Here is a 27,561-nt window from a genome sequence, read left to right on the forward strand (position 1 = left end):
GGCGGCTGGAGTGCTGACCACGCCAACGGGGTTACTAGAGCACCCGTCTCCTCTGACCGGTGGTCTCTTGGTGCTTTTCTTCCGCTCCTACCCCCTCGTTAACAACCAGAGCAGCCCTCCGAGGCCCTGCCCGGCCTGGGGAGCGGGCGGGGTGTGACAGGAGCCCTGAACCCGCGTGTGTGCGGGCTGTGTGTCAGCCTGCCAGGCGGTGCCTGCCCGCGGGCTGAGGTGCCGCCGTGCCCGCACCCTCGCACATGCTCACTGGGGCGCCGCGGGAGTCTGGGCATGTGCAGAGCGGGCCGGGCCGCTCGCCGCGCCCGCCGCGCCCCGGGGCTCCGGCCGCCGCCTCACGCCCGCCCGCTGCCAGGTGAAGCCGCGCTAGGTGAGGCGGAGCGGGGCAGCCGCTGGCCGGCGGCGGCGGGTCAGGATGAACAGCTCCGATGAGGAGAAGCAGCTGGAGCTCCTCGCCAGCCTGAAGGACCAAGGTAGGGGCGGGCGGCGCCGTCGTAGCCGCCTCCGGTGCTGGAGAGAGCGGCTCCCCGTTCTCTGCCGCGGGCCTGGGCTTGGCCGGTGGGAGCGCGGCCGCCGCGGGGCGGCGTGAGGCGAGGGCTCCGCGCCCGGCGGCGCAGGGGGACGGGGCGCGTCAGGGCGGGCGCGGCCTGCGCCTGGGGGGGCGCGAGCGGCTGCGGCCTGGGCGGCCCCCAGCCCCGCGATCGGGTCCCTTCTCGTTCCCAGGCCCCTTTGTCTGTACAGGCAGAGGAAAAAAAAAAAAAGCCTTTAAAAAATAAATCAGGGGAGTGAAACGTTTTGGCTGTGCCCCTTGTCAGTGCCCATCCCAGCTGCCTTGCCTCCCCACAGGTGCTCTTGGCTGAAGCTGGGTGAGCGCAGGTGTCGTGGTGGCCGATGGCGGGTTGTGGTGAGGGGGCTGAGGTGCCATAGCACGTGGCTGTCGCTGTTGTCAACGTGACCCTTCCAGCCCGGCGTTCAGTCTAACCTGTGTGCTGGTAATGGGTGCATGGCTAACAGCTGGCGTTGATCCCCCAGCCAACAGCACTGGTGAGCCTGGATGTCTGACCGGCTCCAGGGGGTGAAAGTCCATCTGCCTCACTTTTCTCTGTGGAGCTGAGCTTCATGTGGAGTGCCTGGCTGCGCCTAACCCGGCGTTGTGTCCCGTCTCCCACACTGCGTTGCAGGATCCGATACTGACCCAACCCATCAAACACTCTCTGTCCCACTCTGCATCAGTGTGTAAACTTCCTACTGATAGCTTGGGACTTGCACTGATATGCTGAAAGTTGCTGTAGAGCCTTTGTAGTTCCAGTGTAAATGAAAGGAAGCACTTGTCCTGGGCTAGTTTGGTTCCCTGTGTGAGTCACCCTCGGTGCTTTTGTAGAAAAGTCCAGTGCTTTAGCTTTGTAGATATTCAGCTTCGTGAGTGCATCGTGAGTGGGTAGTTTGGCTAGGAAACTAAAACATTGCAATATTTCATCTTCTGCAAGAAGGGACGTGGAAAAGAGTTTGGATGCTCAAAAGGCAGCCCATTTTTAACTTCCCTGGTCAGTCTATCCCTAAATCAGGTTGGTCCAGCAAAGTTTCTACCTTGGTTAACCAGGTAGGCAACATTTGAAAAACTAGCATTACCAGCCATTTGAATTGTGGACATTTGCTTGTGAGCATGCATCAAGTGATCGGCGTGCCTCCTATTTCGCAGCTTCATGGGCTGTAGGTACAGAGTACCAGTGCTGTAATTCACAGCTGCATTCTTCTGGGAGGAGCTGTCTGGAAAGGACCTGATGGACAAAGTTGTGTAAAAGAGTGAAATTACAGGGATGTGATCAGTGCCCCTTTTTCTGTCATTCATTCTGACCATAAACGTGCTCAGTCACCTTTGCTGTATAGCAGAAGCTTTTCTTAACCAAATTTCACTTGGATATTTATGAACTATTTGTGACCTGCTTTGGCACTTCTTTTTTGATTGTTCCCATACACTCAAGCATTGTACATTTGTGTTTACTAGCTGCACTGGGTAGATTCTGACTTACAAGGATTTCAGTGGGTGCAAAAATTCATGATAATCTTATAGCTGTGTGTTTTGACAATGTGGGACCAAAAAATAAGGCTAAAATTCTGGTTTTTTGCTGCTTCCCTCCAGTATTGTTGGCTCCGGAGGAGCTATCTGTGCCAAAAGGACAGTTGCTAAAATGACAATAATCAGTTGCAAAAAACACGAGTTTGGGTTATTCTTTGGAGAAATCCTAGCCTCTTGCAATTGGTTAGATGGGACTTCAGTTCTGAAGTCTGAAAGTCTTCAGTTCCAGTGGGCTGAGCATCCTTTAATGTCTAATGAAATTTTACAGGACTGCAGGAATTAGTTCAAGGGAAAGTTACTGTAACTTGAGGACTGGCTGTCCCAGATCCACTTCAGCTGTTGAAATAGAAACTGTACTCGGCAGACCCTGTCCTGTAAGGCACTGTTCTTGGTGATGTTCATCCCCAAACATAGGAGTTGTAGTATCTTGTGAGGCTAACAAATGTTTTTGTAATTGTATGGCTGGTGAGAAAGTTGTTACCTCGTGGAAAACTTTTGAAAATGCTCTCCTATATGCTGGTTTGCATCTAAAGCAATGCAAAATTATGGTAGCACACAGTAGTTAAATTAGTAGTTAAAGTATGTTAACTGACAAGTCTGAGGTGCCCAAAGAGTCCAAGTGGTGAAAAGGTAATGAGATACATAAAATTATCCTAACAGTAATGACCTAAATATTGTTACTGTGGGCAGGTAAATTTGCTTCCTCTTTATGTACTGCAAATTTGAATCTGTAGTTTCCCCTTCACTCTTATTGATAACAAAGCAAGACTATTTCAGATACTAGCATCTTTCCTCAAGTGATTTTAGTATACTCTGTTAAACAGAGGCAGCATGAAAAGAGGAGGAAAAAAAAGTCTCTCATTTTTCCTTGTTGCTGCCCACAGGTGTAGATAACAGTATTACTTTGGAAGTAAATGCAGTTGGTGGAAGGATCTGCTGTCTCTGAATATTTTGGGTAATGAGTGTATGTACTTTGCAGGAGTTCTATCTTTATTGCATTCAAAGTGGCGTATAGCTTTGTATTACTGTAACATTATGGTCCGTAGTCAGATTTCTGAAAAACACCCTTTGATTTAAAGGGGTTTCAGAGAACATTTGTTCAGTAGCCCATGTTTGCTTTCTCTTTCAACACGTGTTTTTGTAGTCTTGAGAAACTCGCCTGACATCAGGTAACTAAGCTGGCTGAGAAATGATGTGAAAGGTAGAGGGGAAGGCAAATAGCAGCATACGTGGCTGATTGCTGTCACATTTCAACTGCTGCTTAGACTTCCCCTAAACAAGGTCAGTAGATTGAACCTGAGGCAGGTGTTTCGTAGCTGTCCACTCAATTCCAATGGCAGCTGTGACACTGGCTGGTGTCTGGGCAAATTCACTTGGCTGTTTGGCAGAGCTTTGAATGGTGACAAGGACACTGAAGCTGTCTGTGTGCAAGATATGCTTATCTTTCACCCATGCTGAATTTTCCAAGTCCTGTGTGTTAGACTCAGATACCCGATACTGATCATCCTTCAGCTTGCTCCATTACCAAGTTTAAGGTGAGCATCATGAAGAAACACGATCTCTGTATTGATCATATTTAGGACTTAATAGTATTGTTTGAGTTTTAGTCTTGTAAATAGCTTTCTGAGAGGGCTTGGTTAGATAAAGCAGATTGACTGTAAATATTAGTATTACCTAACTGTACTCTATGTGATATTTTCAGCAGTGCAGATATTTTCTGGCCAACTGGCCCTTATAATTTCTGTGGGTAAGACTTAAAACTGAAACAAAACAAAATCAGGTGGGCAAAACCTTGTGTTACTAATGGTTGGTTGTAGAACCTGAGGAACCGTAGCAAACTAACAACTGCATCGTAACAGCGGTTGGTTACCTGCCTGGAAGGTTGCCTTGTTTGTCTTTGGTTTTATTGGCACTGCTGGTACTTTGCCCTTAAAGATAGAGTCGTCTTCTGCTGTGTCACTTCTTTGTTCAGTTGAAAACAGGATTCAGCAACCAAAACATCTGGAGTTATCCAATAGGTAAAAATACACTTCAGCCGCCACTGTCAGAGTCACATTTCTGGTCACTTTGCTAAATTACTGTGCTTAACAACTACTGTTAACTACACATACACTAAACATGTCTATATTGCCTGGATTTTCTTCACCAGTTTTAAAGGTCTTATCTTGCTCTGTGTTGGCTGGATTTCATGAAGTGTGATGAGTTCCAGTCTTTAGTCTCAAGCACTGTGGCTCTGTATAATTTTTTTTTTTTTTCTTTTAAGATCTATTTGATGTCTTTAAAAAAAAAGTGCCGGAAAGTTTGAATAAGGGAATACCATATATATTCTAAGGAACAGACTGCAAATCTGACAGCAATATCTCAGAGCAGTACTTTTAAAATATGTGCTATTGACAAGCTTTTAATATGGTTTGACAAATATATTCTTCTTTGTGGCAGAGTGGTAATTTTTATGGCCAGAGGAATTTCTTTGTTTAGGGTATGTTTATGTTGGTGTTCATACACAGCAGTCACCATTCCCCAGCAGAACCCATCCTGCTTGAGTGCTTTCTTCATTTATTAGAGTTTAAAAGTGTTTCCTGCTTCAGTTTCTTGTTTTTCAGACACTTGTGAAGGCAAATCTTTTGGTGTGAGCTTACTGGTTTGGCTTTATCAGGCTGTGGTGTGTTTAATTTCCCTGTCCATTTTCCAGAAAGCTTTAAAACTGCAGCATGCAAATTTGAGGTCTCATTAAAAAAATTGTTTGTCCACAGTTTTACAGATTTGAGTCAAATCAAAGCATGTGGGAGCACCAGTGCAGCATCTGACTTACAGTATTTGTACTTAATGCTTACCCTTATATCCTTACAAACGTGATTTTTATTTGTTTATTTTTTTAAAAAGAACTATTTGGTAATTGAATCTTGTAAGTATCAGCTAGTGCAACTGACATGTGACCAAAAGCTTGGTTTGGCCATATAAGCTTTAGGCCTCATAATAGGTGTATATATTATAACTGACTCAAGATTTGGAGTCATTGTAAAGTAACAGGTATAATGCCATCACATACCTTCACCTTTACACAAGCCCATAAGGGCTTATTCCTTGGCTCCATCTCTCTTTCCTGGAGGCCCACGATAAGCTAAAAATGCCGCTCAGGCATCAGTTTGAAGTAGCTGGCATGTGGCTGATGCTGTCCCATTGAGATAGAGATTGCCTGGTTTTAGTGAAAGGACTCTTTGAGCCTAAAATGGGGAACAAGAGAAAAATTGAGCCCTTTTGACTTTTGTTTATACTTGTGACAGCAATTAACAGCTCTTGTGCATGCTTTGCTTGTAGGGAGACCATTGCTATTTGAGAAACGGTCTGTGCAACAGACTTGGCCTGACTCTTCCTATTCCAGGTACACTGGGATGAGGAGGGTGGTGGCAACAGTCCCAATAAAGCTTCTGGTGCAGTGTTGCTGTCGGGGGTAATTCTTTCTCTAGTGATACATCCGAACCTGCAAAAAGCCAGGTGTTAACTTACTTCTACCAGCCAAACCTGACTTCATTATGTTAGCTTGTTTCATCCTGACCAAAGGACATCTCATATTGTAAGCTCTTTCTCTTGCCTTTACCAGTAAAGACATGTCTGGTCCGTAGTCTAGAAGAATAAATAGTGGAATGGCACTTGCTTTCCTTGACAGCTTTGCTTACTTTCTGATTAAATAAGTAGGGTTGAAATGCTGAAGCGGCATTACCCATTAATTTGGCATGGAAAGGCTCTCAATCTACTTGAAGGCCACACTGGTTTACAATATAAATGCTAAAGTAAATGCATGTAGCATGTTTAAGGTTGTTTTTTTTTAATTTGTATTATTTTAATACACAGCTTTAGAAAAGAGGTTGATGAATTTTTTAATAAAAAGAGTAAGAAGAGTCTCACCACCTCACTCTGCATAAATGAAGGTGTCTTTTCTGTTGTTCGCTATGAATTATAGTCATTACATACTTTTACCCTTATGACCTTTTTTTACTAATAAGTGCTTTTTAGCCATAATAAGTATCTAATATATAAAACATCTAATTTAGATAATACAGATCTTCTGTTAGCAAATCCAGGTTCAGGAGACACAGATTCACAACTAAAAATCAAAAGACTAAGATATAATTAAAGGAGCTTCTGTATACAAAATTACCTGCTTAATTTAATACAGATAAAGTGCATTAATACATGTTGACAGGACAGTCTCTTCTGGCCAACTGAGCTGAGGAGTAAGTAGTTGGTGAATGAGCATGGTCACATTATGAAGGAGCGTGCTGTGTTCACTCATTTTGGCTGTTTTGTGGTTTGACTGTTTTACAATAGGAGCAGGGTGGCTGGGAATATGTTTTGGGTGGGTTAAGAGCTATAGCCCAAAACATTCTGTTCTTTTCTCCTTTTTCCAGCTTTTTTCTTTCCTTAGTCTTGAAATTAAGTTGTAGTGTTGTTCTCAGGATGTATCAAGGTAGCCTGAATGTGATTTGGATCCTGATAAAATGTTTATATAATACTGTTGTATATCAGGAATAATTCTGTTAAGGATAAACAGAAGCTGATGTCAGACAGTGACAATACCTCAAGAAGTCTCTGATATTTACTTATTAGAGTTCTTCAAGATTCACTGGAGGCTAGTGAGTACAACATAGGCATTTTACTATCAATATATGCTACAATATTGATTCTTTGAGAAAATTATGTATAATTCTGGAATTTTAGTAGCACCTTTAGTAAAGCATCTTCACTTGTTTGTTTCATTCACCACTAATTTATTGGAAAGAGATATCTTTATTCTAGGCTAATTTATATATAGCATAATCTGATTGAGTCAAGTGAGATGTAAGAAGTTTTGAGATGCTCAGGTACGATTGTTGTTGTGTATATTGTGTGAGAGTCTTCATAGGTTAGGGAGAAAAAATAGTCCTGTTTCTCAGAGAAGGTTTAGGGAAGTCCTCATACAACAGGATTTATGGCTTGTCAATCTATAAATGAGTGATAATGGTACCTCCTAAGCTACCAGAGAGGTTTTAAGGTTTAATAATCTAGATGAGATTTGGAAGATGTAAAGAGTTGCCTAGTGCTGCTGGTATTAATTGTTCTAGAGTAGTTTTAGAGCAAAGACATCGTTGTCACCTTTATGCCACGTAGTGCTTCAGTGAAGGCTATGTAGACTCTTGACTTTTTTTGAGATGGCCTCAAAACTTCATTGTACACAAAACACTTGAAAAACTTTGCATAAAAAATTCCCAATACCCCCCCAAAGTAAAAAAAAAAGAAGAAAAAAATCCAGTCACACTTCATAACTTCTAAGTCATCTTCTGTCTTTTGCAGAGAATCTGATATACAGCAGAAAATGCATGTAGTCTTTTTTTAATTACTATTTCTGTTTCCAGGCCTGATAAAACCAGCAGTTTCTTCATTAGATTTAATGTTTAATAAATCCATACCTGAAAATCTGAATGATGAGATCTGTGTGGGAGCATCATCTAGACATTGCCATCCATTCTTTTAAGAGATCTGACCCTTACTAGGTGTTAGGTGTATTGAAGGAAGAACTAATAGTTTTGCAATGACAGTAATGGGGGAGCATGGTAAAAAGGCACTGAAGACAGTTTCCATGTGAGTGCAGCATGGAGTAGCTGATGATTTTGTGTTTGCATTCCATGACGAACATGCCGTGGGCTACCATCCACGGTAAAAGAGGGAAGGGCTGCCCTGAACAGGCAGTTTAATTTCCAGTGAGCCCTTACTGGGAATTGCTGGAGTGTTGTTTAAGTTCGTGTCCTTGTTTTTTTGGTAACTTGTTCTTGTATCCATGCCTTAAGGGCTGATGATTCAGAATTCTCGGATCACGGAGCATGTGAGGGGAGCTGTCGTGGGTGGGGCAAATCTGTATTTACCTTTTTCAGTCACTTGTAAAGTATTGAATAGCAAGTATAAGTTTGCCTTAAAGGCGAGCAAACGCGAGCAGTTTTCAAGTATGAAGAAGCTTGAATTCTTATCTGTTGGTAGAGTTTTCATTCCTTTTCTTGCATCTTGATGCTAGAAATCTCTTCCCTTCTTTTCCTGCAGGGAACAGGAAAATGTCTTAGAAGTGGAACAGCGATCAACAGGCGTAACTTTGGTGTTCTTGTGTAGGAAATACGTTGTTTCACTTTAGGTGCCCTTTCTTAGAGCAACTGCATCAGTGTGGTATCTTCCCTGTTCATCTACCTGTTGTTTTTTTTCTGCTTCTTGAGTTTGAGAGAGGGGTAGGGGTCTCAGGGGTAGGTAAGGAGAATTGGGGTCAAAGGAAAGGGATGGATAAGAGACCTTGGTTTTACTGGGGTGGGGATACAGGGCACATTAAGAAACCTGGTTTTGTTCATTCCACTCTTTAGATACACCTTTTTACTCCAATGAGTGGCAGTGAGGATTTTTTCCCATCTGTTTAAATTACCAGATTTCCTTTGAGTTTGCATGTGGCATGAGACTTTGTTTTCAGTGGTTTTATTGAACTTTTTTTCTTTGAGAGCCCTGGAAAGTTTTCAATGCTTGCTGGTAACAGCAATGCTGAGATTCTGGCTAAGACATGTCTACTGTTCCTCAGTTTCCCTTTCTAGTTAATACAGTCTGCAGGGTCTTGCCATTTCCCCATTGCTGGTCTGGGCACATAAGGAGCAGAGTCCTGTGTTTTGAGTTACTAGCCCAGGAGCTAACACTGCTGTCTGTATCCCAGGCTTAATGTACATCAGTCCAGCATCTCTAAAATGAACTGATCTTAGAGAAAAAAAGAATTATGACAATTTGAGTTTTTTACATCTAAGGGACTTCTGTGCTGCTGCTGTGAGTAATAGGTATGTTGAAGGCAAGCAGAACAATGATGCCATGGACCTAGCTTTCAGGAGTGAGTTGAATTAGTTTTATTTCAGCAGATTTTGAAATGCTGAGGAGAGAGACGAGGGATGTCACAACAGTGTAAAGTATAACTTTGTAAGTGCTTCTTGTTTGAAAAAGTTCAACTATCTAAAGCTCGAAGGGGCTAGTGGGTTTTCAGGTGGCTAATCTACCAGACTCTACATGATCATGTCTTCGGATCTAGGGTAAGACATGTTAAATTTAAGATGAAACTCCAACATATCTGCTATCATTAGCTGAAAACTATATATTCATACATTTTATCCAGTTTTAATTAAGTTGGCTTGAAATAACACCTATATCCTAGCGTAGCTGCTGTTAGGTACGAGAAGAAATGTGAGGAGAAACTGAGGGGCTGGAGTAAGATGCAATGTCAACAGCCCTCTCATTTTATTCTTGCAGTATGCATCTTAAAGACTGGAAAGTGATCCTTTTTAGCAAGGTTTGTTTCTCTAATGTTTGGAGGTGTATTCAGCTTCTTTCTAGTGAGAATAAAATTTCTGGTCTCAAAGGCCAAATAGCCCATACGGGACACATTGAGAGAACAATAGAATTGGCAAGTTGGGGCAATGATGGCACATCCGTAAGGTAGTAAAATAAAAAGTTTAAGAAGGGCATACAAAATTGCACAGTAAACTGGAAGCTTAATTGGTAGCCGATCAATTGTTTCTGCATATTATTTACTGGTTTGAAACAATGGACTTCCAGCATCCTGGAGGTTGATCGCTTCCCTGCTGGTCCCTGCAGCTGAGTTCTTGTGTGATCTTGGGTATATTATACAATCTTTTCATGTCTCCTCTGTGGAGTTTAAAGAAAAAAAAACTCTCATAGGACTCTTGTTGGAAGAAAATGTTAATAAATAAATAAATAAAGGTGCTCAGCTACTCTGGAGGTACCTATGTGTAACAGTATTGCATTAACCATGATTTCTAGCATTGATCTGTAACCTGAGCCAGTGTGGGTTTAAAATGGTGACTGCAAGCCAGTACATTCACCTTGTAATTTTTGAACTCAATCAATGAGATTGTTTAACTCTCCATTGATCAAAAATTGATTGTTTTGGGAGCCACCATCTTTTTCAGACACTTTCCAATTACTTCAATTCTAAAAGGATATCCAGTTCATCCATAGGCTATTAATGAAGTTTATGACCCATGTTATTTAAGAAGTCTATGTAGATAGCCAGAAGAGCTTTAAAATGAGTAAAAAGGAGGTAAAGGAGGTGCTGCAATATTAACTTTTTTCCTTTTTTTCTTCTTGTTTAGCTATTGGCGAATATGAAGAACTTAGAGCAGAAAATAAGAAAACGAAAGAAGAGGTTTGTATCTATTGATTATTTATTTAATACTATGCTAAATATCTGAATACCTTATTGGTTATGGCAGGTTGTTGTCTGCTTTTGTGAGCTCAGCTGATTACTTACAAGTAATAAGTACGTATCAAGGAGCAGTGAATGCAACTCCCAACAGCTATTCCAGCTGCCCCACTCCAGAAAAGTTGCTATAAATATATATATATTTAAATGATTGCTGCTATAGCCAGTTTGCGTATGATTACAATGTAAGCATAGACCAGCTCAAGTGTTTAGATATTCTTAGGAAAATTTGTTTCTCTTGGATCTAAGCCTTGTTTTATTACAAATTGATTTGCATGGTGAGACTTACTGAAAAGAAAATAGAACAACTTGCATCACCCAGCCTTTCTGAAAATTCGGAATGTAGGAATATGATTTCTGAAGGTATTTGAAGTGCGTGTCCCCCACCCTGAAAAAACCTAATCCAGTTTTTAACAGGAGAGCAAGATGTCTTATCTCAATTCGCAGAATGGTACTGCGGCATAAAATGGATTTGCAGCATATCACGCATCCTTCTGTGAAATTTGTGTGCCTGTACAACTTGAAAAGAAGCTTTGAATGTATAGGCTGAACTTCATACATTACTGCAGGCTTAATTTTTTAATGCTCAGAGATACTGGAGAAGAAAATAATGACCACTTTCTAGATTGTTCATTGTAATTATGATGAACTGTCTTTCTAGTAGTAAAATTAAACACATTCGGTAAGGTATCTCTTCCCACCCAGGACTCTTGTTCATTCAACACACCTGCTTTCTGTGAGGAAGCCAACAGAAACAGAGAACTCTGAGAGAGATTTGATGGTACTGTTGTGTTGCATATATCCAGGCTGATGTGCAAAAGGTTTTTAGCAGATATTTGCCAAAAGAAACTGTGGGCAGAAAAAGCCTCTTATCAGTTCTAGATAGCGAGGAAGGCAGAGGAGTCTGTGCTGCACTGTGTTGTAAACAGAGTATTATCCTTTTTCCAGTATTAGTGAGCTGAAGATGAAGAAACATGTTAGTTTTCAAATCCCTGTTAGCTGCCAAGGCATGTAGGTTTAATTTAGCTTTTTGTGAAGTCATTTCTGAATGGTCACTTTTAGTCCAGTTGTTACAAACATTACAATTCAAGGCTGTATTGGGAAGACCTTGTCCTTAACTACTTTCTCATTATTAAAGAAAACTGGAAGCTTATCTTCATATTCTGCTTCAGCAGTGATTATGTGTATTTCCACCGAGCTCAGCGTATTGTGCTTCACTCCCTCCTACCCACTGACCTTATCTTTTTACTGTGCTTGTTGCCGCATTCCCGTTTTGCTGTCTTACACCAGAGCCTCAGATATCCCAGGAAATCTGTCCTCTATTTTTGCTGTCCGGAAGACTCTGGCAATTCATCTCCTAGTGCTCAAAACAAAAGGAGAATGAAACTGAATTAGACCAAGAGTCCATTTAGTCCAGTATCCTGTCTCTGACAGCAACATGGAGGGAGGAGCGGAAAAGCACAAATAACACCTCCACAGAGTACTCTTCCAGTCTTCAAACCACTGGCAGCCGGGGGACTTCCTCAGCTGCATGTGGTTTCACTGCATTCTGCCGTCCACAGCTCTCTCCCTTAATTTTGTCCTGTTACCCCCAGGCCCATGCTGATTGTTGGCTTCCATCACGTGTGAGGAGTTCCACACCAGGACTGTCCACTGCAGGAAAAACCCAGCTTTGCCCTGAACCCAAGTCCTGCTAGTTTTGGTGTTCCTTCAACAAAGCTTTGTTTAGGTTGGGGGCGGGGAGGGCAATGAGGAGGCTTTTCTTGAGCTGCATTTTTATTTAGAAAATTTTTTTCTTTAAAGGCAAATCTAATGAAAAATTTTGTTGCCAAAATTGAGATGAAATTAGATATTCTGAGGTTGTTTCTTGCGTTCTGCTCTTCTTTCTTCCCTGTTCCTCTCTCTCACAGGACTTCTTTCCTATAACTGCATATCTCTAGCCACTTCTGTGTGTTTCTTCTGAAGGTTGGTACGATGTTTCCAGAATACTTGCATAACAACTGAAAATCCCCCAACCCTGAGCACATGGGGATTACGTCCCCAGTCAGGCAAATAAGTTAAGCACGTGCTCAGGGTTGGAGGATTTTCAGTTATGCAAGTATTCTCCATCCAATAACCTCTATCCTGCAAATTGGTGTGCCTCTGTAAGCAGTCCTGCTTAATTGTTTAAGTGCTTGGACTCAAGTGGTTAAGTGTGAGGCCCTAAGTGCATTTCTTCTACAAAAAAAAAAAGAATCTACTGATACAGAGTTCATGGTTATGTTTCCTTACAGTGCCAATAGTGGAAGAAACTATTCCTCGTGTTACTGCAGGGCTGGGTAAAAGCTCGTTAGCTTCTCTCTAACTTTGTATCTTAGCTTGTGCTTTGCAGGATCAAACCTGATATTGGAGGAAGTATAGCACGGGCTATTTCTGCCTGTGGGTCTGGGAAGTTGTGGGTGCCTTCTGTTCCAGTTTCTGCCACTGTCAGTGTGAGTGTAAGCAAATGGCTTCCTCTGTATCAATTGTGGTCATATAATTGCGTCGATAGGAGGAAAAGAATAGAGAATTAATTGTTTCAGAAAAAAGATTTGCTGATTATTTGTGGAAAGTACCATACTGTGTATGCAGTTAGATAGCAGTCTGTATGTATGTGCTTTTGACGCACTTGGTGGAATTTTTTTCCAAGTCACCAGCACACTTTTATGGCTCTGAAAGATGAGCTGTGTCATGGAGGAATGATTCTAGTTTATATTAGAAACATGGAACGTGGTGCATAACAGGCAGCTAACTTAAAATAAGATTAATTTTAATTTCTGAAAATTTATGCACTTTGTTCCGTATTTTTTCTTAAGATTAGAAAGTAAATTGACTTTTACGTAGGTTACTTTGTTCAAAGCACTGCTGCTTAAAAGGGTGCTAATAACCATGAAAATTCAGGAGCAAAATGTAGATCTTTGATCCGCAGTGTGTCTTCCTCATTGCCTTGCTAAACTGCCAATTTGGAGACCTCTGGTGGGGTCTCTGACAAAATTGATGCAGGCATATTTTTTATTAGTATTTTTAGTACTTCCAAAACCGGAACAAAAATGACATTGGCAGATTACTTGCCTTAGGTCATCCTTTTAATTGAAGTACCCAAGTAAACATGCATACCAGTCCCCAAAAAAGAGATAACTAACATTTAGTTGCACACAGATGTAGATAACTTAATATGCAGTTCTGACCTATTTGGAGTCAGATCATGAATAAATATTTGACTACTTGCTAATCAAACAGAAATGACTTTGAACGCTGGTTTTGACAGTGTTTTGTCATGCTGCCAGTAGGCCAAAAAAAAAAGAAAAAAAAAAGACAGCTTTCCAAAACAGTAGGTGTAATACTGTATCTCTGATACATCATTCATGGTGTTTGCTCTGTTAAAGAACATGTATAGAGTGGATTATGTTTTGTCACCAAATGGGAACAGAGAAGGGATTCTGCCTTGATGACGTGCTCATTCTGTCTGTAAGTAGAGTACAGCAAATGTCATAGGATACTTTCGAGCACTGTACCAAACTCATAATTTTAGAACAAGCATTAAATCTGCATAAATTTCGCAGTCTTGTGTAAATGGGAAAGAATGGATCTTGTGTTGCTTAGCAATGGCTTAATTGACTGGATGGCTACTACGTGAACTTCTTGCATCTTAATATCTGGACTGAACAATCTGTTTCTTGTTTTTGCCCTTTGAAGGCCCTTTACTGAAGTCAGTAGGAGCTTATGTGCAAAGTAATTGGCAAAAAAGAAGTCTGTTAGAAGAGAATAGACAAGAAAACCAGGCCTCCCTGGAATTAGTGGCAAAGAGTCATTAGGCTGGTGGGAGCGAGTGTGTGGAGACCTGTGTACCCACAGGCTTCCAGGTGGTTGTTGTGTGCATCGACTTCCCAGCATCACATTGTAGTGTCAGATTCCCATGATGGCATGGTACTATCCTGGTATTGTGCTAGCTCCAAGTGCAGGCCAAGTTCGTGTACTGCTGTTCACCTTGCTATATATGCAGTGTTTGGTTTGAACACTGATCTTTGACATGTTATGTGATTTGCTTCTAAGTAGTCAGCATATCAGTTCTCTGTACTAGAAATGAAAGTATTGCCTTGTATCTTGTATACCTAGAAGGCAAAAATCTGAAACCGAGTGGGATCGGCAAAGCTCCTGAACTTGCTCCTCCAAAGATGAAGCATTGTAAGGAGTTATTCACAAAATGAATTTTTTAATTGTTAATTTGTTTCTAAAAATACAGATGCAAATTCTTTTTGCTGCCAAGAAATTCTTGTTGACTCCTATAGTTAGTTCAGGACTGGAAGAAGAGCAGCGAAGCTGGTGAAGGGTCTGGAGCACAAGTCTGATGAGGAGCAGCTGAGGGACCTGGGGTTGTTCAGCCTGGAGAAAAGGAGGCTGAGGGGAGACCTGATCACTCTCTGCAACTACCTGAAAGGAGGGTGTAGCCAGGTGGGGGTTGGTCTGTTCTCCCAGGTAACAAGCGATAGCACAAGGGGAAATGGCCTCAAGTTGTGCCAGGGGAGGTTTAGATTGGATATTAGGAAAAATATCTTCACCAAAAGGGTTGTCAGGCATTGGAACAGGCTGCCCAGGGAACTAGTGGAGTTACTGTCCCTGGAGGTGTTTACAAGATGTGTAGATGTGGTGCTTAGGGACATGGTTTAGTGGTAGAGTTGGCAGTGCCAGGTTAAAGGTTCGACTTGATGATCTTAAAGGTCTTTTCCAACCTAAATGATTCTATGATTCTATAGTCTATTACCTTTGGTTTTTATTGAGATAATGGTGCTATAAATATTAGATTAAAAATATAGTACATAAAATTGTGTAAATGCTCATTTTCCTCTTCAGAGAAGATGAACGTCTTACTAAAATAAAGTTAAAAACAGAAAATTGACCAACAATCCAGGAGTTACTGACTTTTTTTTTTTTTTTCATTTGAGGGTACTCTTGAGTATGGCACTATCTGCTAATACTGACAAGGGGACACTTAGTGAATACTTGAAAGCTGTTCCTCCTCAACAGTTGCATGCACTTGAATGTGAAAGGTGAACGGTAGATTTTATAGTAATGTTATGCTATTTCCCTTTTAATATTTAGGATTAGCGATATTCTTGTCCATTAACAATTCTACTGTATATGCCTCAAATTGCTGTTATGAAAGGTGAGGTGATTGTGAATGTTACAGGCTTCAGTGCAGCTTTTTGAGATCAACTAACACTTCTAAATTTTGATATTTTAAAACTTAACTGTTTTAAAGGTAAGGTCAATTTATTTTAAGGGATGACAGTGTTTTTTATTTAATTACTTTATAGGAATATTTTGTTTGCATAACTTTCCAGTTTGAAACAGTACAAGTAGTTAAAGACAATCTCAACTTTTTCTAATTCCTCGCTAAATTGGAGATAAACTAGGTTTTTTTGGTAGGACTTGTAACAGCTCTGCTTGCACGGGTCTGATTGCAAGACAAAAGGCAAAGTGCTTTCCATTGATCATTTCAGCAAGGGCAACAATCTCCTGCTCTCCTTTTCTTCCTGCTTTTTCATTCTGAAGCACAGTAGCAGCAAAAGAAAAATATTCAAAATGCTGCAACTGGGAGCAGGAATTGCTCTGCAGACACCTAAATCTACAGACCCTGATGGTGCAGAGAAACGTGTAGCTATCAGGAGAATAGCCAGCTTGCCGTGGTCCAAATGGAGCTCTCTGAAAATAGCACTCAAGGTGAAGTGGAATAGGTCATTTAACTTCCCTTTTTGCTGCACAGGGGAAGCTGTTACGCTTTACACCATGTCGCTGGAGGATTTCAAAAGGAGTTTTTCCTGTCATTAGGATAGGGAGGTACCGCATCCTCTACATCAAAGTTTCCATCAGTAGGAAAGTGTCTTGTTGACTTCCACAGGCAACAGATCGGATCATTAAAATGCTAATCTTCCTGGGTTTTAAACTGAGCATTAAAAGCGCTTGATCACTTAATGGGCAGTGGGCTGAAAGCTTGCAGCGTGGGGAAGAATCTGTGGGTGAAGTATGCCAGTGTGGTTACAGTGTGTCACTTGTAAAATACGAAGAGGCAGCAGCTCACACTGATCCTCCTTTTGCAGCGGAGCTGTGCTCTGCAGGAACAATCAGAAATACTTTCTTTCTGCATCTTTTACTGTTCTTAGACTGTACTTCTGCCAGTAAGGTAAGGCAAATTTTTGCTGAGGAAACTGAAAGGGAGAGCAGCAAGCAGCAAGATTCATGCACAGATTTCCCTTCCCCTCCTCTCCTGTGCAAGATTCTCTGATCAGCTTCTTTGTTAACAGGGCCAGGTGAAACGGTGAGTCCTCATCCAGCACTGCTTGCTCAGCACTCCTTGCTCCTTCTGCAACTCTTTCGTGTTTCATAGACCTTTACAGCAGCTGGTTACTTACCTGTCCCCCCTACTTGGCCGCTGTCCCTTGCCTCAACAACCCAGTGCCGTGATAAGAGAGATTGCGAGTGCAGCTCCTTTTGCTCCCACAGATAGCTTCCAAAGCCTGCATGGAGGCTGCTCCTGAGGCGACATCAATGGCATCCTCTCCTTGCCCAAGAGCAGATCCTCCTTTGGGCCTCATCCAAAGTCCTCTGGAGCTGATAGAAGGGCTCTCTTGAATTTGGCTGTCTTTGAATCGGACTGTCTCCCTTCTTGTTGCTTAACAGCAGGCTCCTTTCCCAGCTAACTCAAAGTGGGTCCTCATGTGGAAAAACTGAAAATTGAGCAAAATCATTTCAGGTTTTTTTCCCCAGTTCTGTTCCACTGACTGGTATCCTTGTAATTGCAGTTGCACTGGAAGGAGATCAGTCACATAGATCTCTTCCAGAAGTTAATTCATGGCCTTACGTTGATTTGTTACTGTGAACATACACAGCTGCGTGTGAGGAAGGATGTCTGGTACGCTGTGTGTGTAAGACACGTTGTGTGCTGGTCATACTTCCCCTCCGGGTCATGTGTTTTTCACAGTGTAGTTAATCACTGACTGTGTCTCTTGTGAAGTTTACTCATTTCTTTGAGTTCTTTCATTTGCTTATAGAAGGGGTTTTCTTAGAGAAGTCTATTTAACGTCTGCTTTATTCTTTCTTTTTGAAGAAACCTTTCCACTGTAAGATCAGTGATTGCAGCCCTGTGTAGTATTAGCATTGACCCCCAAATTAATAAAACTGGGGTGATGGGAAATCCTCAAAGTATGAAAATGAGCGTCCTCCCCTCTTCAAGGCTGAAGCTTTGCTTGTGATGTTATGAAACTGAACAGCATGTCCCTGTTTATTGGCTTTGAGGTTTTCCTTGCACATGGTAGGTATAGAAATGCAGGCCTCTCTTCCAAGTCTATTTGTGTTAAGTAAACTAGACTTAAAGCATATTCTTGATGTGCAAAGTAGTATTGCTTTTACTGTTGTGTGGAACAGGATAACTGCTTATATCAGTTTTGGATAATGTGGCTCTTCTAAAATATTTTCAGAGTAGCTCTGAATTGAAACCTAAAATGAAGTACAACTTGCCAGTTTGGATAGGAAATACTGTAGGTAGTGAATTTTTTATGCATAGTTTCCATTGATCTTACATGACAGAGCAAAAAGAAATGATGCTTTCATAGGCTTCTGTACATTATTGTGCTGGCAATTGATCTTTGTTGATTTTGCATGTTGTGACTGACTGCTAATTAAATAACTGGGATCGGTGTTTCATTTCAATTTTCTCTTCTCCTACAGTGCGACAAAATCAAGCAAGAACGAGATGAGGCTGTCAAAAAACTGGAGGAGTTTCAGAAAAGTAAGTTGATAATGTTAGTGGGAATTTCTTGATCTAGAGAGTTATGAACATTACTCTGCATAATCTCCAGCAGTGATAAGAATGCTGAGATTCAAGTCCACTTGCTGTTTCTCCTTCAAAGCGTTGTTTTAAGGAGTTAATCCAGTGAGACTTTGACCGTTGTCAGACTAACTGCTGTCACAGCATTTGTATGCTCTGACACAGGTAGCCATTCTTAAAGTGCGAAGTGGTGAAAACACAGTGGTACAAATGCAGCTCTATCTCACCTGGATTCAGCAAGTGACTTTCAGAACGATATGTGCTTGGACTGAGTGAGATTTCACCCTATTGCTGAGATTGCCGCTAATGATAATAATGGTAATTTTTTCATGAAGAAGGACTAAAATTACTTTAAGCATAGACACACCAAGAAAAGGATTTTAGGATGAACTGCTGTCTCTTGATAATTTTTAGAGCAAGTTCTGTCTTGTCAGGGCTGTAAGAATGTCAATATTCACTTTTACACTTTTGTAGTAGTGGTTCTATTGAAACTCTGTGGTGTCTGGAAGCAACAAAGCACATCTAATGGGAGTGGAAGTATCCTAGTGGAATAGCTCCTTAGAAGAGACAATTACAATAGGATTGTGGTCTGTTATGTCTGGTTTGTGCCAGTATGGTGAACTGCACTACGAAGCATCAGAAATGTGAGTGAAGTTAATGCAGGAGAAGGAAATCATATGGTCTATACTTTTGTGTGACTGTATTAATAGTGGAATTTGCTCACTTCTCTTTTATAATTGTTCATATGATACAGTTATGGAAAATAATCTAAAATCAACAGGAATCATCTACTGCCTTAAATGATCTTAGGTAACTGTTCTGTGAGGCAAGAATGTTCTCTATGAAGTCTAATTCCTCTGGAAAAAATTGCAGCCTGTTTTGTTTTTGTTATGATACAAGGAATACCGGAGTGTGACAGAAAATGTCAAGTAGTTAAGACTTAAAATTTGAAGTAATATTTGATGTTGTAAAATTTTATAGGTTTCTTTTATCTTCCTTTCACATTTTTAAAGGACATACCTTGTAAACATAGTGATAAAATGCCAGGAATATTAGGATTTTAAGGCAATAATAGAGCCCATTATTTAAACGACAATATAAAAGGCAATTATATTGATGAAGAGCTACATCGGCTTTGTGTCTGTGAATAAACTTGGCCTGTACTCAGCTTCTATTTGTTCTCCTGGCATAAACACATATTGTGTGTGATTCCAGTTTAATGGGGCCCCGTTTGTATGCCAAGCAGCTGCATTTTAGGCCCTATTGCGTGATTTCATAGCTCTCTGAAAATTGGTTCTATTGAGCACAAGAGATAGAAGGTGGTGGTGGGGGGGAAAGCTTCAACACACAATCATTTCTTTTCAATTGGAGCCAGCAAGGTTGATGACAACATGACCATTGTGTTATAATGATAAGACCACTAAGGATCTGTACCTCTCATCAAGGCTTTCACACAACAGCAGATACAATTTAATTCACTGCTCTGTCAGCAGTGCTGATACCATTATGCCGTCTGTCTCCACAGTTATAATCACTGTCCTCCGAGAAATGCAGTTGAAATGATCTTGAGCAGTCAAAGAAACTCTCAATTAAGGCTGCCACTTCCAATGTGTCAGATTGTGTCTTATGCACTTGGTACAATTTTCACTTCCAATCCTGTTTATTTACAATGTCTACCAGTAATTACGCTTAACATGTCATTTAGTGAGGGTGCCCCTGCCAAGGAGATTGTTGGGTGCTGCAGTACCATTGAGTGGGAGTTTCTCGCAGTCAATGCCATCAGCGGCTTTTAGTCCCTGATGGGATGCAGTAGTAATGTTGATAATGCAAGTATCGTGCTCATCAAGTCATAATTAGATGCCACTCAAATGTGCCACTTGTAATAACAGTGTTGATTCATGTTTTCTCGGTGACTGCAACTACTAATTAGTTAAGTGGTTTTTGGTTGGCCTGCATTTGCTGCGGATTATTATTACCCCTGAAAAAAACTGTCAAGGTTAGAGATGTTTCAGGCCACTTAGTGCTGCTTTATGAATTTTAATATTGACATAATAAGAACTTTGGACAGACTTAGGAAATAATATATTTTTGTATTTAATTTGGAAAGATTTTTTCCCCTGAGTTAATCATAATTGCAGGTTAATTAAGTTTAAATGAACCAAGAATAATCCCTAGTTCTGCCATGTGAGCCCAATCCTTGTTTCCTAACTTTGCTTGAGGCCATTAGATTCCTGTCTGTAAAATGGGAGCAGCTCTGTATCCTCTCTGCTCCCTTATCCTGCCCAAAGCATTTCATTGCTCCAAATTCCCAGAGCTAGGCAGAATAAAACCAGAAGAGATATGGACATGTTCTACCTGAAGCTTTTCCTCTCTCAAATTAAATACAGCAGCTGGTATGGCACCCTTGGAGCAGATAATTTCTCCAAATTTTCCATTTCAGAAAAAAATGGAAATAAAAAGACAACCAAAGAAAGAGGTGTGGTTGCTCTGCTGTTAAAAGACTTTATGTGAATATAGTTTTTGGACCAAGATTTCTCAATACGCTGCCCTGCTCTTTTTTTGACTGCTCATATTTCATAGAACTTATTTCTTGCATGCAGCTACTGATTTGACAGCAAACTCCAATGTATTGCTGGTTTCCTATGTTATTAATGAAAATGTTAGTTAATATTGACTAAGTAAAGCTGCATAAATAACACTTAACGGCCTGCTTTTTCCTATCCTAAAGTTCTGTTTTGTAGTCATTAAAATGACCTCTGGATATCAAAGAGGACTTAAGTATCTCTCCTCAATATTTAGGCAAAAGTCTTGGAAGAGGGCAAGTGGGACTTTATACCCAGTGGTATGAAATCACTAGTTTTTAAAGCTTATCTTCATGAAAATGAAAGGAGATAGTCCTTCATATTTACACTATATTCTTCCAGCCTTGTTTCTGCTTTAAAGTATTGTTTAGCTGTGAATAGTTTTTTCTGCACATTGAAATCCTGACACGGGGCTGAAAAAGAATCTGCAACATCAAATTACTTACAGAATTAGGGTCCAGTCTGCTGCTTGGGATGAATAAAGGTGCCAGGAACCAAGGAGGAGTTGCATCAATGGGCAAGGCGCTAGCCTGAGAAATGGGAAACTCTTGCTGGGTTTCCTGCTTTGCTCCAGATCCCCTGTGCGACTTGAAGCTTGTCACTTAGAAGATGACTTTCAGCACTAGCGGTACCTGCGTACCTCTGGAAGTTGCGAGGAATTCCAAGCCAAAACGCACCTGTGTTTTTAAATGTCCTCTAACTCACATTGGTATCCTGCATTGCAAAATAAGATTTGTTCCGTAACTTTTTGGTCACTCTAGGAATGTTGCGTATCTTCAATACAGCGATGTGTACCCACTGCAGTAATAGGGATCCTGTAAATGCAAAGGACAGATGTTTCTCTTGCTTTTCCAGCTGTGACATCAAATATGGTAGCACAGTCATGTATTTCAGATGCAGTCAGGCAGCTCACTTTTGCGCAGAGAAGATTGTATGTGTCTCTGTGTGTGTGTGCTGGTGTCTGAATCTGTGTAGGACTGTAAAGGCAGGGTGTGAGACCGCAGTGCTTATTTTAGGGCACGCTTAAGCACAGAGAGTCTTCACATAAGAAACAGTTCAGTCATTACAGAGCTTGGGTTGTTTAGCTGAGGTTGTCAAAAATCGGGCAGTGCGTGCTGTGTTGAGTGTCCATCAGGATTGCATCCATCAGGGTGTATCCCAGCTGCTGCAGGTAGTGTCGAAGCTGATGAGGCAGAACCGGAAGGAGCAACTGTGCTGTGCTAATGATTTTACTTCAGTGGAGTATGTGCCGTAGGAGGCACTACAAATATGGAGGCTTTGGTCACTTAACTGCTTTCTCCATTTCCTAGTAAACTTGCCCCAGGCCTGTGCTATATGTCTGTCCTGCAGCTCTCCCTGTACAGTGTGTTTAGCAAGTATGATGATGCTTAAAATACCATATAAACCTGAAGTCCGAAAGGTGAAAATAAACTTTATAAGACACCTGAGTTAATCTTGCTGTTTAAAAATACCGAGGTTTAAACTTCTGAAGATGGCATCCATACCTAACTTTCAAGAGGATTATGATGGCAATCTGAAGGGACAATCCTAGTGGTCTGACTTGCATTCCTCAAGTGTTAATGAAATAAAGATGGTGAATGACGATGGTCAGGGAGGCTCCTGCTGGCCGCCTACTTCCATAAGTTTATGCTCAGTTCTCTAGTTTCCCCTCCAATGATGCGGACACAGCTTGAGCAAGTTGCTTAAAGCAATGAACCAGATACTCAATGTTCAAAACAGTCCCTATCCATGGAGATTATCTAAGTACGTATTTCCCTGTGTTTGAAATGCTTATGTAGAAAGTTAACGGAAAAACATGTAATATTTCTGATCATGGGATACATGTGTCAAATGCAGGAAAATACTGACTAATTTTTAAACTCTTCCCCTAGTTTCTCACATGGTTATTGAGGAAGTAAACTGTATTCAGAACCATCTTGAAATTGAGAAGACGTGCCGTGAAAGTGCTGAGGCTTTGGCTTCTAAGGTGAGAAGACTTATGGTGATTCTGTTTCATCCAATTTCTTTTTTAATTTTGGTTTTTTAACTTGAGATTGTATATGTGTCCATATATGTTTTTGTATAATCTTGGGGATGTGGGAAATTGTTTTGAAGTGGCAAAAGCTATAAGCCATATGCGAGATGTGAAATACAATTCCCTCCTTTAAAGAAAAAAATACCTGTTTTAATTTATTTTCTATTTTGGAACAATAAATTATGGACCAGCATCTTGATATCTAGTTTTTATATGCATTTAGGTTAAATGGAAAACAAGTTTTAGAACTGTCCTGTGTGAGATATAAAACAATAATGAGCATTTCAGTGTCTAAATCAAATGGAAAAAGTCAAACACTGCATTACATTTCAGGTGATTGTTTATGAAAGCAAAGCGAGGGCAGGGGAAAGGTGACCTCCGCTGCTCTGTTGATTGCGTCTAGTCTGATGAATTTAGCAAGTGTGTAATTTTCTATATTCCATCTCATCAGAAGTGCATTATTATTAAAGAATGTTTTTATCTCTCTGTTATATATTTTTGGTTGTGTAAAATGCATCTGAGCCACTTCATCAGAAAATGGATTACAGCAATTTTGAACCAAATTTCATTAGCAATGCTGACTGCCTTTTCTTTTCTTTTTTTTTTTTTTTTCCCTTCCCATCCCCTGCCCAAAGTACATCCTTAGATATGGTAAAAATCACACCAGCAAGAAATCACTTTAATTTAGATGCATTAGCAATGTACTTTCTGGAGGTATTTACTTAATTGTTTGCATAATGACACTATATTAGAATTCATAAGATAGACAATCAGCATATAAGTAAGAAAATGAACGTATTTATGCAACTTTTCTTCTTCTCTGCACTTTTCCTGTAATGCATGTACAGGGACAGTTCAAAGACTAGCTTTACCCCATGGGGCTGCTTTGCTAAAGCTGATTTGTTTGTTGTTGTGAGCTGACTAAATCAGGTTCCTTACCCCACCCTTCCCACTTGCTCAGTTTCATTCTTTGGGAATGAGATGAAGAAGTTTTTGAGTAAATCTCTTGTAGTTGGGGGGCTTAGGAAAGGGGGGATCAAAGATGATTGCTTAGGTAAAACTTCAGGGTCAGCCTAACTGTTCGGTATGCATTTTATTTCAAGGTAAACATTGGACTTCTGAAGTCTATGTTGACTTCAACATGTTGTACTAATGGTTAGTAGAAAATTGAGCCTCATTCTTAGACCTGAATGCAAGGAGTGCTTGGCTGGTGGCTGGGCAGTCACCCCAAGATATGCCTGAACACCCCTGAGACTGTGCTGAGCTTGCTGAGAGCTGCTGGCAAGGGGTGTCTAGATACAGAACAGTGAAGGAAATGGTGAGAGTGAAACATTTGTAGCAGTCTCTGTTGTTCAACTATTCCTGGCACCTTGGTGGAGATGGAGATGCCTTACAAGACCAATTCCTTATCATCCACCAATGAGGCATGTGTTTAACCATCCAGCTGAGAGTGGTTTCTGACTTCTGGTTTGACCCATAAAGTATTGGTGTATAAGGCTTTCATCTTACATATATTGACTCTACAGTAAGAATTACTGCGAATTGAAAATAATTCAAAAGGGTTTTGAGGTAATTCTGCCGTGACTGGGAGTATAGTAGTTGTGGTGTTAGTAGTTTATAAGCAAAATAAGGACAAAGGAAGAAGTAAGAATTTTTATTTGACCAATTAATATAGCTGGGAAAACCAGACGAGGTTTCAGGAACACAAACTCTTCTTCAGGTTATTCAGTTAGGGCTCCTGTTGATGCTGGTACATGCTTAAGGGTATGGAGCTGAAGCAGCTATCACAAAGAATGTGATAGCATTAAGTAAGCCTGATGATAGTTGATTTAATTTGAACCTACACAGGGTATTTATTAGTCAGAAGTACCAGTGAGGAAGGAAGAGCATAGATGAAGCATCATGTTGAATTCAAGCTTCCTCAGAGGAGGAGGACAAGCTTCCCATCTTCAGACCATTTTAATGTTGAATGGAGCATTTAATCTAATGTTACTTTGTCTTCTTTGTTTGATAGATCTTTTAATGATAAGGGAGAAAAAAATAGAGCAGCTTAAAGACAGACTAACTAGCTTCTTACTGTTTGTGCTTCTCAACTTTCAGCTGAACAAAGAAAATAAGACCTTGAAAAGAATTAGTATGCTTTATATGGCAAAACTGGGCCCAGAAATTATCACTGAAGAGATTAACATTGATGAGGACGATTCATCCACAGATACAGAAGCTAACTCTGGATCATGCAATTCTGTGCATTGTCAGCAGCAAATAAAAGGTGAGTGTTGTTGCTGAGCTTACACCACCATACAAGGCAGAAGTTGTCTAAAGAATGGCAGTATTGGTTTGGACCAGAGATCTGTCTGGCTCAGAGTCAGGCTTCTGAGAGTGGGCATCAAAGGATTTCCAGGAAAGCCGGTAAGAACATGGTAGGCTTGTAGTGATACTGTGTAATGTATACAGTGGATATACAGCCTGCAAAGTAAGTTACAATGCAACAGGAAAATGAGATTTACAGGCTAAGAGATTTCAGTGTTACTGAGTTGGTAGAAGAAATATTTCCTCAGATCATTAACAAAGTAAAACTTAAGCAGAAGGACAAGGTCACCTTGATATTGCTTCAACTGCAATGTCACTATTTCAAAGCTTGTAAGACGGGACTCTCTGTTTCCATTTCCATTATGTACCTTTGTATGCACATACTTCAATTATATTCCAGAGCTGTTACCAAACAAGCAACTGAAAAAGAGACTGTTGTACTGGGTAAAACAGCAAAGCTTGGGAACGTGGCAATACATTGATAAGATAAATCTATGCTTTATTAAGAAATTTCTGGTTCTTTTCTGAAAGGCATTTCCTATTTCTGTAATCCAAAATCTGCCTTCCTTTCTCATCTTAACTCTGTGTTGAAGCCATCGTGATTCTATATGTTGTTATATCATAGTATGCAAAAAATGGAAATGCCCACATTCTGCATTTGGTGACAGAGAGAGAGATTAGGTGGTTCACTTTTTTAAATAAAAAGCTTTCACTTTTTTTCTGATAGACATAATTCGCTATTGTAACTTACTAAGTACAGCTTTCCTGAACTTTCAGCCTGACCTCATTAATTGTTTTCTGCTGGAATGCAGCAGCCTCAATGAAGTGGTACAAAGTACCACCGAGAAAAAAGAAAGTGTGTTGTAAAAGTTCTTTTCAAAAAAACCCACCCAAGAAATAAGATGTCATAATACCCTTCTATAATAAGCAATTTTCCATCCTATAAATGTAGGAAAAGAGAACAGCGTGACACACACCATGCAACCCATCTGAATCAGAAATAAGACTTGGGACTTCCTCCTGTCTTTTATTGGAGAAAGATGTCAAGGATACATTTCAAGAGAGCAAAGACTCTGACTGCAGATCAGAGAACGTGGTTAGGAGGGTAGCAGGGTCAAATGAGAGAAATATTTCAAGAAGAGCTCTGATGTATATGCTTTCTGTCTTGAAGAATTCATTAAAGAATGAAATGTGGCATGTTGTAAGGAATTTAGAACTCTGGCTTCTGCTCCTCTCTCTAGCCTTATTATTGAATGTTAATGACCTTGCTTTTACAAGTGCTGAGTATTTGTAAAAGCATTGGCATCCCATTTGCTGTAGGAGAAGATATTCCATCCCTGTACCTGGAGAGAAGCATGTGTGTCTGTGGTAGCAGAGTGACCTGACCACATGTACCAAAAGGCAGTGGTAGGGCTGTGTCCCTAGCCTAGGCCAAGCTGCATGGTGTTTGTCTTCAGGGAAAAATCTGATGTTACAGCTTGGAGTACCTGCTAAGTGAAAGACCATATGCAATGAAAGATGTGTTTTCAAAACTCCCCTTAATGTTTTGTGGTGTTGTCCAAGGTGAAATCTGCCTATCTATGCATGTTTATGATTCCTAGCGGTTGTGTTTTGTGCTGGGAACCTTGGAAGTCTTTTAGCCTTCTCACTATCCAACGAAATACTGGATGTTTCTTGGAATGATTCCTTCCTTCCCACCACTTTTCTGTAAGCATATACAAAAAAACGTAGTAGAGTATGAGGGTCTTTCTTTGATTAAAACCTTCTCATTTATTAAAGGGATAAACTTTTGTCCCTCTGATACCTTCCTCTGTTTTTGCTCTCTTATAGATTAGGGAAAGGTGATAGTAAAGCTGTAGTTCCTAATGCAAGTGTAGAGTGATCTCAGAGCAGTACCTGAAATTCATTTATAGATTTTGGGTTTTCTTTTTCTTTTTTAGCTGACCTTTCCGATATAACAAGAACTGAAAATTAGTTGTGTTGGTCAAACAGTTTAGTGCATACCCTGTATCTGAAAAGAAACATTTCTTATATACACATTTATAAAGATTTAGTTATATGGATATGATTTATTCTCTGTATGAGGTTGATATATATATATATATTGTAAGACCTGACTTAATCCAGTTACTATAAATTTCAGACCTTTTTTCCCATTAATTTCACTGGAAAGCACAAATCCATAAAACAGACTATTTGATTCAAGAATCTTCTGGGAAAACAAGTCTTTTTATTTACGTTAGAATGCGTGTGCCTTTAATTTTGAGAAAAATAAATCTGAGGCTCCTGAATTGGGAGGGGGTGGCTGGGGTAGAATCAACATTTTCAAGATGTGACACCAAACAGAATGACATCCAGCGTGTCATCATCATCTGCAATTGATTAGCAACAATTTTCTCAACTTGTGGCTGGTATTCAACGAAGAGCAGT

The 27,561-nt window shown here is 40.5% G+C and overlaps 1 protein-coding gene across 2 annotated transcripts in view; it reads left to right on the plus strand.

Moving 5' to 3' along the window:
• The first annotated feature begins 273 nt into the window (after nt 1-273).
• SHTN1 (shootin 1) overlaps nt 274-27,561 on the plus strand; it is a 67,995-nt gene continuing 40,707 nt past the window's right edge. The window contains exons 1-6 of one of the 2 annotated variants that reach the window (XM_075757816.1): nt 330-485; nt 10,252-10,304; nt 15,323-15,427; nt 18,105-18,165; nt 22,679-22,773; nt 24,922-25,090. In XM_075757816.1, the coding sequence (XP_075613931.1) occupies nt 22,687-22,773; nt 24,922-25,090 (256 nt within the window). In that variant the 5' untranslated portion in view covers nt 330-485; nt 10,252-10,304; nt 15,323-15,427; nt 18,105-18,165; nt 22,679-22,686. Of the gene's footprint in view, nt 486-10,251; nt 10,305-15,322; nt 15,428-18,104; nt 18,166-22,678; nt 22,774-24,921; nt 25,091-27,561 lie in introns of both variants that reach the window. The other variant, XM_075757815.1, reaches the window with a different exon arrangement.

Source organism: Balearica regulorum, chromosome 7, assembly GCF_011004875.1.
Source record: "Balearica regulorum gibbericeps isolate bBalReg1 chromosome 7, bBalReg1.pri, whole genome shotgun sequence".
In the NCBI taxonomy this organism is placed as follows: domain Eukaryota; kingdom Metazoa; phylum Chordata; class Aves; order Gruiformes; family Gruidae; genus Balearica; species Balearica regulorum.